We start from the raw sequence: 18,062 nt of genomic DNA on the forward strand, positions 1-18,062 counted from the left end.
TTTTAAAATGTTATTGTTACCAAAAATTACTCACAAAAACACCAGCAGGGCGACAGTTAAGAAAATGTTTTGATAAATGTGACAAATTCTTGTCTCTGAAAGATAAAACATTTTAAAAATCTGCACATTTTCATGCACAGCAGTGATGAAAAGTCTCTTGTGGAGATAAGAATTATGGTAATGAAAATAATTGAGTTTATACAATTGACTGAGAAAAGATGCAAAAAAGAAAGTAAAAACAACAGTTTGAAAGACTGATGTTACTGTTATTACTGCTCAAAGTGATCATTCATGTTTCTGAAGGACCAAATGTGTCCTGTAGTCCTCGAGCAGCTCAGCATTCAGATACAGTTTTTCACTTTGTTTCTGAAGCTAATCTAAAAATACAATATTAGTACGTTTGAAAAGTTTTAAACAAAATCTCTTAACTGCTTTTAAAATGAATCTTATATCAGGATCTCCACATTAAAGGTTCTCGTCACCTTTAAGATCCTTCTGAGTGTTAATGACCATCATGAGTAACACTAATGAGACGCTCTTGGCTAAGTTCACAAATAAGCTGAAATGCTAGCATACTGCACAACCTTGAGCACTGCTTCATGCTGGAGCCTTACATTTTCTTTGTGATTATAAAAAATACTTTTTATATTTAGAAAAGTATCGAGTATAATCCCATATGGGTAATGATAATGGGCAGAGTCACAGATTCAGTAACAAGAATATCACAAAGTGAGAACAGTTTGAATCTTCTATGTGGAAACAAGCTGTTGGCCTGGTCAGAGCAGGTGAAGTCGCATTATGCTAATAAGAAACATTTAGTCATTTTTAATAAATTCAAATGTTTTATTTTGATAAACACAATATATTTTAATATTAAACACAATTATATACATTTTTATATATGTTGGCAAAATTTTATTTATTTTAGACGATAAGGAATTTTTATGACATTAACAAAAATGTTAGAAAGGTGGATCCGGGCGCATATCGGCAAGGAGAATTCACTGAGGGAATTCACAAGGAATTTTGGCCGGACAGCCCTGATCTCCAAGGACCTCCAGAAGGGACCAGTCCCATCCAACTATTGGCAAGTAACCTGCGTCAGCACCACATGGAAGCTCCTGTCAGGCATCATAGCGGCTAAGATCATTAGGCACATGACTCAATACATGAGTGGGGCACAGAAAGGAATTAGCAAGAATACCAGTGGAGCAAAACACCAGCTACTGGTAGACAGAGCAGGCAGCCGAGACTGCAGGACCAGGCTGACCAACCTGTGCTCTGCCTGGATTGATTACAAGAAGGCCTATGACTCAATGCCCCACAGCTGGATACTGGAATGCCTAAAACTATACAAGATCAACAGGAACCTGAGAGCCTTCATCAGGAACTCAATGGGGATGTGGCGGACAACACTAGAGGACAACTTTAAGCCCATAGCACAAGTCACCATCAAGTGTGGGCGTTATCTAGGAGATGCTTTGTCCCCACTGCTGTTCTGCATAGGCCTGAACCCCTTCAGTGAGATGATTAACAAGACTGGCTACGGATACCGACTACGGCATGGAGCAATTGTCAGACACCTGCTGTAAATGGATGAGTGCCAAGAGTGAACGAGACATGGATTCACTGATTCACACCACCAGGATACACAGCAACAACATCGGCATGTCGTTCGCATTGGAGAAGTGTAGTTGGATGGTAATGAAGAGAGGGGAGGTAGTCAGAGCTGAGGGGATCGAACTAACTAGAGGACACAAGTACCTGGGAATCCCACAGGCAAATGGAAACCACGAAGACCCTGTTAGGAAAGCTGCAACCACTAAGTACCTGCAGAGGGTCAGGCAGGTCCTGAGGAGTCAGCTGAACCATAAGAACAATATCTGGGCTATCAAGACCTACGCCCTGCCCGTGATCAGGTCCCCTGCTGGGATAATAAGCTGGCCAAAGGAGGAGATAGAAGCCACTGACATCAACACAAGGAAGCTCCTGACCATGCAGGCTGTACGCTAAGCAAAAGGAAGGAGGCCGGGGGCTGGTGAGTGTCAGCACCACAGTCCAGGATGAGACGAACATCTGCTCAGTGAATACCTCAGGCAGCAGAAACCCAAGAAAGAGGAGCAAGAGGAGGAACCATCATGGAAGGACAGGCCCCTGCACGATACGTACCACCAGCAGATAGAGGAGGCGGCTGACCTCCAGAAATCCTACCAGTGGCTGGACTGAAAGACAGCACAGAGGCACTAATCATGGCAGCACAGGCACACGCTCTGTTACGTAGGAATATTAAAAGAAATCTGTGTGTAGGGGATGCTCCCCCACATCAGCGCCTCTTGGGTAAGGTGTTCTCTCCTATTGGGAGAAGGCACTGGGGTACACCCAAAACATGCTGGAAAGATTATATCGGATTGCCTGGGAACACCTCAAGGTTTCCTTGGACAAGCTAGTGGAGGTAGCGGGCAAGAGGGAGGCTTCCCTGCGTAGGCTGGTGTCCCTGCAACCTGACTTCAGATAAGCGCAAGAAAATTGATCATTCTCAATTTATTCGTTTTTGGATATTTTTAATATCCAAAAAATGAATATATTTGTAATAGTTTAATCTTTTGTCGTAACATTTTTTCATATCGTATTTAACATTAGTGCTGCACAGTTAAAGAAAAGTGGTGGCATCAGGGAAAGCAATCAGAAGCACTGTCCACATTCAAATCAAATGCTTTGACTTGTTTCTTTTCTTTTGGCAAGGATGGGACCAAGTAGGTGGATATGACATAAGATTTGCAAGTAGTGTGATATTATAAATAAAATAGTCTGGGAATACTATTAGTATGAGAGCTCATCGCAAGCACCACCATCCTGAGATAATGTTAGCTTAGCACACCAAAGCTAATGTTGATTCAACTGAAAAACCAACCACCAATGGACACACTTAGCCTCGCAAAGCTACCTCCCAATCAGGAGTGAGCTACACAATCCATCATCTACTTTATGTGCAAACACCTTTGACGTTGTTACAAAATGATTTCTGGTTTCTTTCTCATGACACTGGGACCCAGGTACTGACACATGTTTTATTCTCACAGCTGTCATCATCCTCTACACAGAAGTGAATGGTAAAGTTATATTGCAGCTACAGCTGGTTGTATGAGCCATTGAAGAAAAGTGTTTAAATGAACTGATTCTTTTGTAGCGCTTTTTTACTCTTTTACTTTTTCTTGGGATTATTAAACTATTCTGATTCTGATACTCTCTCATTCACCCATTCATACAAGCACTTCATCGATAGTCGTACCTTCTATCTACCATTCACACACATTAATACTCCCATGGATGCATCAGAGACCAACTCGGGGTTAGTATTTAGCATACAGACTTGGATTAGCCAAGGATTGAACCACTAACCAATCAGCACCCGCTCTACCTCCTGAGCTACAGCCACCCCAATATATGTTACTGCAGTACTTAGCAATAGCAAAGTGTTTACATTTGCAACACATATGACGAGTGAAGTACTATAATACGTTTTTGTCTTGATGCGTGCTCGATCATCCAGGTAAGGGTAACCCAAAAAGTCGATTCTGTTCATCTGGTTGTAGCGTTTTCAGTGGGAGAAGCATTTCATCACTCATCCAAGTAACCTCTGCAGCTAGTCACCCATTCTTGCATCCCTTCACTGGCGACGTTTAGAATCTACCCGAACTCTTCCACAGCAGCATTTTTAATTTCTCTTTGATATTTGGGCTGATTGGGACCTGATGAATGTAAAAACAAAGAATTACCAGATTTTTTTTACCTAATTTTTGTTTCTAAGAAAATAAGAGCCACATATGAGGATATTGGTTTAAAATTTCGATAGAACAGTAGCAGGATAATGTCCTTGTAAGTGGATATCAGGCCCTTGTAGAGCAAAATTGAGTATTTTGGTCTAAATAACCCAAAATGTGATGTCCACATATGTGGACGCAGGTCCTAAAATCCTGTTATTAATAAATATGACTCCAATATGAGCTCCCGCATATGTAGCAGAGTTTCTGAGACCTTATCACTGCAGCTGATCTTCTAACCATGACCAGGTGATCATGCTTTTGAGGTTGTGGTGCCCAAACTGTGGAGCTTCCTCAGCCAATCAGGTCTGCAGATTTTGAGATTTGTTTGAAACAGCTGCTGAAAATGACTTTTCTAGGTTAACGTTCAAGTAATCTTTCTCTTATTTTCAGCCATAGTGTTTGACTGTTTGCATGTGTGTTGGAATGAATGTCTGACTGTATGGTTTATTATGCGTCTGTATGTTTGAACCACTGATGGTGATGATGGCTGTAGCTCAGAGGTCAAGCCGGCCATCTACTCATCAGAAGGGTAGTGGTTCAAACTCTGTTCTAGTCTGCTTGGGCAAAATACTAACTCCAAGTTGTAAATTTCTCTGAGTTCTCCAGAGAAAGGAATGTTTCCTGCCATTATTAGTCGTTCATATCAAACTGATTTGTGTTGAGGGGGGTCTCCTTTCTCATAAATGTGATTTAATTTGTTGCTGTAAAGTTTAGGTGCAACATCATCATGATATCAAGACTTTGACTGGCAGCTGCAGTCGCAGAAAAACTTGCGTATATTTGTTGGGAGCAGCAGATAAAGCAGGGACACTGAGAGGAGGTCCAGCTTTGACAAAACTGGTGTCAGTATACAGGAGCATAAAATACTTCAGTGTCATATCAGAGTAATCAGAGAGAGTAATGTGCATATTTTATATGTATATAACTTTGTACAGGACTGAATATAACATTTTTAAAAGTCGAGAGCCTCTTTGCATTATATGAGGATGATGTGAGTATTTCTAACATTATAACGAGCAAAGGTCAGTATCACACGGTTCATGAGGTGCTGGGTTGTCCATGTTACGGGCTGAGCCTATGGCTGAGGTCTGAAGTTGCTGATAAAGATGATGAGCCCTCCTTGATCCTTGCGTGAGCTTCAGTCTTCCTGAGGTTTCTCAAACGATGTCTGTCAGCGAGTCAACACAACATCTGGCACAGGACAGCTGTGATGAAGGGAGGCCATTTCTCCAAACCTTGGTGCTGACGGTCTCCCTCATTAGTTTTCCACCAGGATAATTGTTAATAATAATGTGGACTCTGGATCCTGTTATTAAATTAATAGAACTAATTACACTTGTATGAAACCTCCTGCTGCTGTGTTTTCAATCTAACATTTTATTTAAAGTTTCCCTGTTACCGGGCTGTAGAGTGCTCTGTGAGTGTAACGGATCGTAAACTCTTCAGTTTTATATCATCGTCCGGCTCGCGTCTCAAATCTCAACATTTAATTTCCAGATAATTCTGATATTAACAGTAACCTCTGTCTAAAATACGACAACAAAAACTAAGGAGTGCCCAATTATCCAAACATAGACATGCTAATGGCTGATCTAGCTAAAGAATGAACAACAGGAACTACAGAGTGATATTAGACGTTGCAGAACTATAACAAATTAAGATGTGCGTCTCTTTAATTATGGTGATGTTCTTGTACTTATCCTGATTTAGCGATCTGTCAGTCGTGGAAACCCCACTCAGCAGATGTCCTCAAAACTGGAGCAGCCAAGCTACGTAAAAAGTGTAGAGGGGGCGTATTCGCGTGCAAGTCCAGCGGGCGTGTGGGCGGGGTTTGGCGCAACTCCACCTCAAGTCAATAAAGTGGAACATGGCAGCCTCCACAAACAAGTCGTCCAACTTTTCTACAGTTATTGGTTCACACGTGTATACTTATCTTTACTGTGTGGCTTATTTAGTAGTTATTATTATCAATAACAAATAGTTATTATTACTAAAACAATGGCCAACTGGTACGTTTCTTTTGTCCTAACATTTCTAAATAAATGAAATCACGATGCTGTCAGAGGGCATGTCATACAGAAACTTTGTAACCCTGAGCTAGGTGGAACCCTATGTGACCACATGATAATAAAGTATCCTGATGCTGATGATGTGAGATGACTGGATATGTACATGGGTGACTGTTTGGTAGAAGAATAATGAGGTCATGTGCAGTTCAGGTTGTACAGTTGAAACAGGAAGTTCAGTATCTTTTGGTCCGGCTAAGAGCCTGTGTGTAATTCCTTTATTCCAGGTATCATTTAACTGAAAACCCGTGTTTGAAGTAGATCACAGCTGTTCATATGTGCATCACTGCCCTGTGTCCTGATCTGCTAGTAAGCACTGTAGCTTATAGTATCACTACATGATTGTTTTAACTATTATGCTAAAGCACTGTGTATTTTACTGTGTTATCGTATTCATTAACATTAATCTGTTAGGGTGTGTTAGCCACATTTGCTGAGTTGTACTGAGGCAGCTTTTTTTTCTCCTATGGAAATGGACATGTTCATTAAATCAGTAATATTCGGTTTGACACATACACACACACACAAACCTGGAAAACGTTGCTGTTTTAAATTTTTCTGAGGAAGCTCTCCCTATGGCAGTGCCATCCTCACCAGTCTAATATTTCTCTTTTTTTGACTGTGTCATTCCTGCTTCGTCTTCTCTTTGTCTCTATGGCACCGCCAAGTGCTGAGAAAGAGAAGGGTATCTCCGACTGTAAAGTGCTCTTCCATTCCTTGCTTAAAGCACCCTGCAGTAGCAGCATGGTAATTCTGCTCCTCTATCTTTCCTCTGCATCATGTTTACCTAGCAACAAGCATCACCCGCGGCTGGCCATCCCATTGGTCATTTGAAAACGCACCGGGGACCAATAGCAGGGCTGTTGCCATGGTACAGTGTATAGTTGCCGGGTGGAATTTTGCTGCAAGGCACGTGAGACTCAAAGTCTGCTTGCCTCCATGCACTGCTGCTGTAATCTCCGCTGTCTGGTCGTTAGTACAGCTGAACGTGATTTAGTGGAAGACAGTAAGTCCATGAAGGGAAATACTAAAGTTTATTCACATATTTGGAAATATAGTCACAGCAGTAGAGAAATAAAACACACATACACAAAAAGAACAGTTCAGCAGGAAATGGACGCACATAATTATAGTGTACTCGAGCTGGATTTTAGTTTTAGAATTAATTATTTTACATCAAAGTCAAAATCAAAAATACTACGAGAGAAAATCTATATTAAAGCCAATTGTACCGGGTTACTACAGGTCAGGATACATTTTAAACTGCTATTCAAGTACCGGTTAAAATCAAGCACAAAAAATGTGAAAAAGCAAGACTCTGAGAAAATACCATCTATGATCAAAACTCCGTGTACAAAGGAACTTAAATGAAACTAGTGCTTAATATACACCAGTATCCACGTAGTCCTGAGTGTACAGTACTGTGCAAAAGTCATGAGCCACTCCACGTTCCTTTATATTTTGTTAGGAAAACGGGAAATAATGCTGCACTTACATGGAGATATAGTATGTACATACAGTTCTAACTAGCTTGAGCGTCAATATTTGGTATGACCAGTTTCACTCTTCAAAGCAGCCTCTCTTTACTTCCTCTCACTGCTCTCTTCAGCAGCTTCCCGTAACTTCTTTAAATAGTTTTCAGGAATAGTTCTCCGGGCGTCTTGAAGGACATTCAAATCTCTTTGGATGTTTCTGTATTTGCTCTGTTTTTTGTCAAGAAGAGCCCACACTGCTTCAGTGTTTCATTATGTTTCCAATTTCATTGTATGCTCATGCTTACAATGGCAGGAAAGCTCATCTTAGCGTATCTTATCTTATCCTGTTTTAATGATGAGGTCTGAGGAAACCCAATCCACGACTGATAGTGTTTCATTGTGATGTTTTCTATCCGACTATGCTTTCACTGCAATGGCAGTGTGTTTTGGATCATTGTCATGCTGAAAAACCAAACCATTTCCAGACCGAATGTTTCTACATTTATACTTTCATCAATTTTGTCAGGATCTCTAAAACCACTGAGTGACTAAACCATGACAGCGCTCACATTTGGACCTTTCCCTTGACCTCCTCATACATACTGATCTCAATTTGAACTGATTATTACATTTGGATTGTGTAATTTGGCATACCTCAGTCTTTTCTTCCCATTTTTCTTCCCATTTGACCATCCCTGATGAGGCTTCAGTGGATAGTAGATGCATCTCACAGTCAAGGTTCATGTCTTTACTGGACTCCTTCCCTTGTCCACCTTCAGTTTTTTAAGGACACTGCAAACACTCTTAAGATATGATAGTTTTCAGCTAATAGCGTTTTGGGAATCACATTGTTACTTCAAAAATACCATTTAATGCCTATATTTGCATTTTTTAAATTGAGTCAACTAAAAGAATGAGAACAAATGTGTTTTTTGCAAAAGGCTGCTATTATAAAATTGCCTAAAGAGAACAATTAAAACTGGTTCTTTGCTGAACTGTCTGTTATGTGTAGATTAGTACATGCCTAAAAGTTAAGTACTTTTTTATGTTTCATGGGCCAGATATCAAGATGTAATGTTGAAAGTGGTCAGGTACAAGCGTTGGACTAAAAACAAGTGAAAAAGAAGCCAATGTCCAAATAAAAACTCTGAAAGACCTTCAGAAAGTAGAAGAAGTTTTGCTTAAGACCACTGTGAAAAAAATTAAAGTAACTCTGGCTTTGGACGATAAATATAAAGAAATGTGAGTCAAGACTGTATATAAATGTCATAGTTTAGATATTTGTATTAAATGTTTTTGGTTTTATAGTTTCGAAGGGTGGCGGACTGCATCGTGAGAGTAGAAATGGGTTGTGCAATTCATTCTCCCAAAGGGCCACATAAAAAACCAGGTCTGTTGTGGAGCACCAATAAGATAAACTTGTTTATAATCAGTATTAATTTTTATCATTGTATAAACCTACTGGTAAGAGTAGATGTTACAATTAAATTGTCATTAGTTGCTTCGCACATCGCCGTTACATCACTGAATAATGGGCGTGGCCTCTCAGACAGTAACTCCCATCAGCAGTGCTACAGCAGGAGAAACACCAAAAACTGGAAGCAAGGAAATTGTTTACAGCTTGTTTTGTTTTTTCCCAAAAAATCTCAGATTTTCAAACTGTTGCAGCATATCTTTGTGTATAATCTGTGAATCTCTGATCTTTGCACTGATTATACCGTTGTGTGTTCAAATCAGTGGTAGCGGCACAGCATGACAGGTTACAAGCATTAAGAGGTGCATGACCTGCAAAGTGCTGCTAGTGACAGCAGATGTAACATCGGTTTGACGTCAACTTTGTCATAGTGCTGTTTGTCCTTGGCCAATGAAAATGTGAAATCAGCACAGCAAAAGCCAAAATATGTTACCCTTTAATCAGTTTTCCTAAAATCAATTATGAACAAAATGTGCATGTGACTTTTAACTTTATATAAAGTGTTACTGCTATTTTAATTGTAATTCAGTTGCTTCATCTCTCATTTTGTTCAGTTCTTTCTCCTTATCCCCTGAGAGAAATCTCTGATTTGGGCTTGAACTAGTACATTAAAGTCAGGTTCAGGGTCTGAGCAAATGCACCATCGCCCGTCCACTCTGCATCTGGGAGATCTGGGATGTCCTTGCCTTACTTCTCACAAAACTCTTGAATTCTTTGTATCACTTTGGCTGAGCCACCAGATGTGTGGTAGCCTATGTCACCGTTGACTGTGTCATGTATGATCATTGCTCTTGCCTAATGAAGTTAACTATTTTGATTTTAACATCAACACTATGCTATACAACATCTGCTGGTGTATGATAAATGCAAAAATACCTGTTTTCAGTTCTGGCTTCATTTTCTTGCACCTGCTTCAAACGTGTTTTGTTTCTATCAGATTTGGACAGCCATCGTTGTAACACCTGCCAGTTTGATCCATTTCAGGCCCAGCCTATCCGTAATATCAAACACTTTTGTAATCCCACATACAAAAATGAGAAACTGGGCTGTGTCTCAAATCTGAAAGTTCTCGTCCAGTGTCAAGGAGAAAGTTTAGCAGTCTTTGAGTCACACAGTCTTTGATAAACTCCTCATCAGGAGTTTTTTGTTTGTTTGTTTGTTTTTACTTTTATGGAAATTATAATACACCTTTGTTGCTTTTATTTTGAAGGTCACATATAAGCAGAAACCATTTTCTGATGAGGAGTTTTTCAAAGAGTGTTGACTGTCCAGGTCTGCACTGTGGTAGGACAGTGAAAAGCTGTCTTTTTAATTGTTATGGATACATCTGGCTGTAAGGTATAAACCTTCCTTACTCATCTGTCTTTATTATAAATCCTGATCTGCCTCTTTTATTCACTGTTGGTTTTACAGCTTCGTTTGGAGCTTTTCTTATTTTTATTTCCAGCTTTAGATCCAGTGAGATTTCTGGCATTTGCACCCAAATAGCAGCTTAATCATTGTTCAGAAGAAATTCACTTTAGGTTAGATCATATTTACTAAAACCATCATAGCCGCCAAACCACTGTCTTCCTGTAGAACTTTGGGGGCTGCACTTTTCCATTTGTAGCATGCTTTACATTGCACTGGTTCCTACACAGGCCCAGTCACCCTTAGCTGGGCATGAGTCATTTTTGAAGTAGAGCACCTGTAGCAATAAATCTTCATGTAATACCCTGTTGCCACTGTCTTGCATTTGTCTGTTATGCCTTTTATTTTCATTGATTTTTTTTTAAAATGAAAATTTGATTATTTAGCCAGGCTGTCTTAATTTAACTGTGATTGGTCTGCTGTTTTTCATCATGTGATTGTGAGGGAAATTGGACCCCAAGTGTTTTGGAGATGGCTGCAGTCAGAGGAACATTGCAAAGGCATAAATTGGGGACTTTCTGATACATTTGGTGTGAAATTTAGCTTGGTGTTCAAAACTAGAGTATCTGTCTGTTGTTGTAGCATGCCCTTCATAGGCCTATATTAACAGCATTTGCCCATAAATGAATTACATACTGGAGCTAATAAGCTGTGTCATCTCAAAATAACAGAAATATAAGACCAATACAACAATCAGGATGTAAAGCCCAGCAGTAGACGTGACAGAAGATTCTGCCCTTTTGAAACGGCACTACATTTAGAATGATGAACCACTGGGAGGTGATTACGCAAAGCTATTGTGGACTAGTTAGGCTGTTACTTTTTTAAAACCATATATGACTTCATTCAACACCAGTTCGAGAGTCAGCCTGTATTTAAAACAAATCCTAAAAACTGATGAGCACTGACACATTTGTTGAGGCAGTTGAGTTTGAGGGTGATTTTAATGCAAGGAGCTATCAGCTGGTTTCTAACACTGCGCTGTTCCCAGGCAGCATTGTGCTTGATTTAGCCAGAATGCTCGGATAGCAACAGGAACAACTTTTAGCTTTGGCTGGTTTGTAAAGACAAGTCAAACCTCTCAGCTGTAAAGTCACTCAGTGACCATGTGCTTATTGGAACCTTTTGCCCCTTTCTCTCCCCCGCTGTATTTCCACCCCCACCATTTCGGTCTGCCTGTCCTTCTTTCCATTTCTACCTGACATCTTCAAACTATTTCCGCGTCACCACTGCCTCGCACCGCGCCGTTAGAAGAGACCCAGGGAAACTAAGCCGACCGCCCCGCCCACAGAGCCGTTGCTACCCAATTACAGCAGGGGATGGGACTTTATGTAGCCAATTGCGTTGCAGCTGCCATGGCGTCGGGTAGCAACAGAGAGTGTGCGTGCAGAGTGAGGGTAGAGGCTACGACTGCCAGAGTACAGAGAAGTTAGAACATTTTGAAAGCCAGAACAAAAAGAGCCTTTGTGTGTTACACGGTAGCAACATAAACGTGGCATTTGGTTCATTTCTGACAACCGAATAACGCATTAATTAAACTGTCATTTTAACTACTCGTTTTTACGGTCTCACAGGCTGCTGTCCACCGAGAACAAACTAAGGTTGATGTAGTTTGAAGTAAAACAGAGCAGTAGAGATGATCTGTTTTACTCATTTTAACACTGTTAACACGGACTAATGTTATGTAAAACAGTCGTCCATCAAAGCTGTCCCGTGTATACAATGTTCAGTCGTTTTTCGATTTCCATGTATGCCTGTGTATAAACTTCCAGTATATATATCCCGCTGTTACTATAAATGGACAGGACGGGAGAGGTTTGCTTGGAGCAGACTACTGCTGTCAGAGGGAAGGCAGCTGTACCGCTAACTCACTTGATTTGTTGATGCTGTTTCGTATCGTTATTTGAAACGCTTTTGGTAGTTGATACGACAGTCTGTGTGAAACGTCCACAATGCCACGTGTTTAACCTGTGTTCGCATCTCTGCTGGTATTAATAGTACTCTGTGTATCTGTGCCAGACACACCAGCCCCGACCCCTGCCACCGGCACATGGTACAGTCCCTATCGCAGGGTGGGGGAGCGTGTGGGAGAGGCGCACAGATTCTGTCTAACGGAGAAGGAAACGGGCGAAAAACATGACTCACAATCGCCCCGGAGAAGGTTTCCACCTTGAAGGAATAAAACTATTTTTCCCGTTCTGAGAAGGACGAGTATACGAGGACAGTAAGTGCGAGAGAAGAAAGCGGAAGCAGACTGACGAGTGGGCCCGTCAAGAAGCGAAAGGCAGCAAGCTCAGGAACTCTGGAATTGGTTTCTTTTGTTTACTCCGAGGCGACTCTGAAGTTTTGGCTTGTTGCAGTTCAGTCGTTGTTTGCGATATTGCTATCGAGTAATTACCTCAGAGACTCGACCTCTTCCTGGACCGTGTTATTGGGCCGGTGTTTCGGAGTGTAACGCGGCCCGTCGTCGGCTTTTGTCTAACGCGGGGGACATTCGGCCCCAGCGCATAGACGCTGGAGCTGTACCGCCTCTCGGTATTTCCTCCGCTTCTGAATCGGAGCTGAAAGAGTTCCTCGGCTGAGGTGAAGTGTTCCCGTGCTGGTGGTTCGTCACTTTGCGCCAGCCGGCGGTCCCGTTGACTCGTGAATGCTCAAGTACAGTTAGAGTAACTTTGTGTGGAGCTACACACCTCTGAAGCAACAAGGCGCACTGGATTGCGCAAAAAGTGCTTCTTGTTAAGGCTGAGTGTATACTAATATTGTTTGGCTAATAAAAGGGCGCCTTTTTAGCCTGACAGAGGGCAGCCACCTCTTGCTGTAGGCTTTGAAGGGAAACGGCACAGGACTGCGTGGAGCTCAGGCTGAATATACTGTGTGACTTTCTCGGTGCAGGCTGTTTGTGTCACTGGATTAGTCTGAGTGATCACATCACTCTGTGCTGTCCTACTCTGTCTGGCAACGAGTCCCCCAGAAAGCACCAGTAATTGGGGCTATTTTTAGTGTCAGGGATGGGGTAAAAGCAGGCAGCTGGAAACCCAACTCCCCTCCATCTCCTTCTCTTCCATCCCATCTATCATCCTACCTCGCTCGTCCACCTGGCAGTATGCTTGGCGAGCCTGGTTAGCACAGGTTCCACTTACAGCTAGTTGAGGTGGCTTATAAGTAGTCTGGAAAAACAGCAACAACTGGACATACTCTGCTGCATAATAATAATAATAATAATAATAAGAGATGTGCTTGAACCATACTGACCATGTAGTCTAAGGAACCTGGCAAAACTAGCAGTCCTGTGCTCCACTGGTCAAATCTTCAGCGGACACAAAGCCCGTTCTGGATTGCTCCTGAAATGGCTGAAGAACTAGCTACTTACTTTTGGTTTATTCTGGCCAAGACTTACTGAACGTATCAAAGAGACTCTATGCCTTTATCCCTGGGACGTTTGGCCTCAACGCGTAATCGCAGTAGACACTAGATTCGATAAAAGGCTTGCTTTTGACTACCTGAAAGATCAGTCACCAGCGACCTGGAGTGATAAACGCCTCCAGCGCACAGAAAGAATGCATGAAACTGCCAAAACCAACCTAACGAGAAACTGACCTGACTAACCAAATATTCTTTCCCTTCCACTCCCATGTCTGCAGAGAGACAGAATATATATCTATATGTACCATGAGAGATCTATATATAGTGTAACACCACAAAAGACAGAAATTACATCCTTTATATTTTTACTTCCGAGAGACAAGCTGCCTGTACACCATTTGGTTGCCTTAGAAACCACAGTCACAAAAGATTAAAAAAAAACATTTTTTTTAAAAACAAGCCAGAGAAGACGGTGCCTTTTGATTGGTTGGTTGGTTGGTTTCCCACCACGTCAAGATTCCTTTTTTAGTTGGATGTAAACTTTTGAAGCAAACTCTGGGATTGATGACAGTTACCTGACCCGCACGAGTTCTGCTCGTCTGTCACGCCGTTTTGATTGACACTGTTTCCCTGCTGCATTGGACATTTCCAAGCATTTCCATGGTTGTCACGTCGTCATCTGTGGAAGACCAGACTGTGCCCACTTGCAGGATGGTCCAGTCCGAACCTTGGATCGCCTCAGCCCTGCTCCGCAAGAACAAGAGTTAGTACACACCAGAATATACACAATCCCACTGATTTCAAAACAGTGGAAACTCTTCTTTACTCACAGTATAGTAACCTGTGTGTGTGTGTGTGTGATCATTTATATATACACAATGTTAGGAGCATGTGTTGACTTTAAATTGTGCGTTGACTGTGTCAGGGTCCTGGCGTGTGACCCGAGCGTTCTAAAAGTGGCCTCATGTCTGTCTACAGTCGGACCGTTAGCGTTTCGATGGGCTTAAAAAAGCAAATAAACAAAAAGAATGGTTTTGATGGGCCGTAACTTTTCTATTTAGCAGTGTTCAGAAAGTGCAACAAATGGCTTTTGTTTTCTAGCACATGATCAGCATGAATTGTAACTGCTCTGAGGTCTGTCTGTGCTTCTCGCTCAAGCTAGTTAGAAATGAACACAACTGTGAGGACTAGAGCAGATGTAGTGAATGCTTCTACTTGCATGAAGGTTTCAGATGGGTCAGCGCTAAAGCATCTCAATACTTCTCATTGCTGTTTCTCCAGTCAGTGAGTTTATAACATTTTATTCACCAGCAGGTGCAAGTTGTTCATATTGTTGTTTCCTGTGTTTGATGCACCGCTCCACTCCTGCCAAATACTCTGCACCTGAGTGGACTTGAGTTGTGTTCACACAGGTCAGTGTTTCTCTCAGTGGGTTGTTATTGTTGTTGTTGTTGTTGTTGTTGTTTTTGTAAGAACAACATCTATATCACACGTGTTTGATGGTAAATCTAGAGTCCTTGCAGTGGATTACCTCTGGGTTGAGATTAAACATGCCAAAGTTTGGCCTTGATGTTCTGAGGCTCAGTAGTGCATGTATACCTGATGTTTAGCACAGATTGGTGAGTCAGACCTTTAATAGTAATGAGCAACACCATGTGAGACAGTCTGGACCAGCACCAGGAGTGTGCCTTTAGGACTTTGTTAAACCAAATGACAATGAAAGGTTACCTGGTTCAAATGCGACTGTGTAATCGCACACAGACACACACACACACAGACGCAGACACACAGACACACACACACAGACGCACACACACACAAAAGCAAATGCTTCTACTTGATCTATGCTGGTGCAGTGAACCTATGTATAGCCTTTAATGTAGCCTACACAAGTATCTCTGTCTACTGCTCGCAGTTACATGTATGCTAGCTGCCTGACGTTGGCCTGTAGTTGGATTTCTGCTTTTAGTTGTTATATACATACATATAAAATTCTCCTCTCGCCCCTGCGGGAAGTCAATCCTTCAAGCTCGGGTCCTCTACCACAGCCTGGGAGCTTGAGGGTCCTGCGCAGTATCTTAGCTGTTCCTAGGTCTGCGCTCTTTTGGACAGAGATCTCTTATTTATTTATTTATATATATATATATATATATATATATATATATATATATATTAATTACAGCATTTAAAGGAAAGCTGTGATATGTTTGACAGTATAGAAGACAAACAAATACTGATGTTTTGTTATTAACTGCAGCTTGGCGCAGCTGTATTTTTAAGTGCAAACAAAACTGCATTTTCCATCCTTCTTTTCCAGCAGCTACTGACATTGACAACAAAGTGTGCTACAAGTAGCATTTTCCCTGGAAATTTCAAAGGAAAAGTATATCCCGCCATTTTAGTTTAACAATAACTTCACTCTGTAACTCTTCAGGAATCTGCACAATAAGATTACAATTAAAACATATCTTCAGGCTTTGATTCTGTATTTTGGGTCAATTTTGGGTCATCATCACACTGTTTGCTCCTCCTGTCATATGGAGGGCAGCTAGCTGAAATGTTGCAGCGATGCTTGGTGGAGTTGTGTTTGCTTTTGGTTTGCACATCAGCAGCTGCCAGGATCTCGTCCCTGCACGCTGTCATAGCCAGGCTGCACTCGATAGTGTGTGTTTGAGTCACACGGTTTGTTACTTTTTTGCATATTTTTCCAAGTATTGTGAGATTGTTCAAGAAGCTCAGTTTTGATTGACTAAATGCTCACTGGAGACGGACACGTTTCTGTCTCTCTCAGTGATATCTTAGCTTGTGCCGTTGTGTGCGCTACGAAATGTAACTGGATGCCGTCGCTTGCTATTATATTGTGTTTTGACATGTTTATATCACCTAAAATGTGTCCTGGTATTATGACAGGCGATATCTGACACACAATACAGAGGTACAAACAGGCCGGTATCCTACAGAGAAAAGCTCAACACTAGGAGAGGCCATTTGGAAGTGAGGGCACGGCTGCCCCTAGACGAGGTTCAAAGTTAACAAATTGAACTCAGGTCAAAATAATAAGCAGACTTTTGGAAAAGATGTGTTTTAGCTTCCTCCCACAGTGCAGACATCTGCTAGCTTCATTGGTGATTCTAATCCACTGTACTCGTGAATGCAACGTGCATAAAGCACTGATGTGCGTGAAATTATTAATATGGGTAATGAGCTAAATGTGGCATGCAGTTAGTTTGAATGGTCAGACTACAAACGCACATAAATGAAATAACAATGTTTGCTTACAAAACTGGCACAACGTAAAACAGCCAAAGTGGAAGCGTCTTCCTTTAGTCTGCGTCAAACTGATCAGCACGGCCATGATGGTCATGTTCACTGAGGCTGGGACGTCTGCGTAACATCAACTGTTGTTTGTGTTGGAAGTTCTCTGAAATCTTCCTGTGCAAATATCACCCACTTTACAACAATAAAAAACATTCAGCCGATATGGAAACAAATTAAAATGACAACAAACAGAGTCACACCAGAAACGAACCAAACGTATTCTGAACAGGTCAAATCAAAAAACCCTAACGTTCTACGATGCTAAGAGAGCAGTAGTAGAGGGGAGTCTGATGGGGGGCGCGGGGTGTACTAGACCACATTTCAAAGCATTTGTAACATTATTTTTCAGTTTCAAAGCTAAATGAAATCAAATATTAATAAAACTGTTAGTGTTTCCAATATAAATAGAAAAGTTTTTTGGCAGGTCAGCAGAACTCCTGGTGCTCTAATGTTGGACACTGAATTACAATCCCATTCATTCTGAGCATCTAACATCTTGTTTTCAGCAGCACAACATTTAGCATCACAGTGTGAGCTTTAGCTAATACGCTCACTTTTCTTCGTTGTAGCCTAACGTACTCTTTTAAAATTACTCATTCACTGATACACTTCAACATGCAGACACACACATGAAACCTACCTCATCCAGAAGATACAATGCTATCATTAAAGGGTTGTAGTTGATGTTGATGATGTAGTTTTTGCTTCATGAGAAAAAAAACAACGTCCTAGCTAGAAATGATTTTTCACTTTTATTGTATCATGTATGATTGTGTATTTTGTAACAATGCTGAAGCATTACAAGGAGGAAGTTACTTTATTGTTAAATTAAAGTCTTAATTAGTAATTTAATACGTTTGCTGGAAATTTCCAGGGAGAAATCCATCTAACCTGCTTCTGTGCTTACATTCAGCTAAGACTGTGTCACTATCACGATTCAAACCTGGCAGTGTGTCATCAGTGACAGTAACTCATTACAAAATGAGTTATATTAACGTACACTTGTAAATGCAAGCTGCACGCATCAATAAAACAAGTTGTTGCAAACTTTTCCTGAAAACTCGTGGTTTTATTTTGAGGCCAGTGTCTTAATCAGGGTTCGAGGCTGCTCGTTAGTGTCTTTGTGTTGCTA

General features: G+C 41.3%; 1 protein-coding gene across 3 annotated transcripts in view; it reads left to right on the forward strand.

The window, feature by feature from the left end:
• Positions 1-18,062, forward strand: part of dyrk1b (dual-specificity tyrosine-(Y)-phosphorylation regulated kinase 1B) — a 60,610-nt gene that overhangs the window by 14,428 nt on the left and 28,120 nt on the right. The window contains exon 1 of one of the 3 annotated variants that reach the window (XM_087837162.1): positions 12,273-14,375. The exons of 1 other annotated variant lie outside the window; for it this stretch is intronic. In XM_087837162.1, the coding sequence (XP_087693288.1) occupies positions 14,273-14,375 (103 nt within the window). In that variant the 5' untranslated portion in view covers positions 12,273-14,272. Of the gene's footprint in view, positions 1-12,272; positions 14,376-14,479; positions 15,025-18,062 lie in introns of those variants that run through there. One more of the 3 variants, XM_087837164.1, reaches the window with a different exon arrangement.

This window comes from Neolamprologus brichardi, unplaced genomic scaffold (assembly GCF_056152115.1).
Source record: "Neolamprologus brichardi isolate AB-2024 unplaced genomic scaffold, ASM5615211v1 NODE_ptg000008l+_length_2720982_cov_1, whole genome shotgun sequence".
Lineage (NCBI taxonomy): Eukaryota > Metazoa > Chordata > Actinopteri > Cichliformes > Cichlidae > Neolamprologus > Neolamprologus brichardi.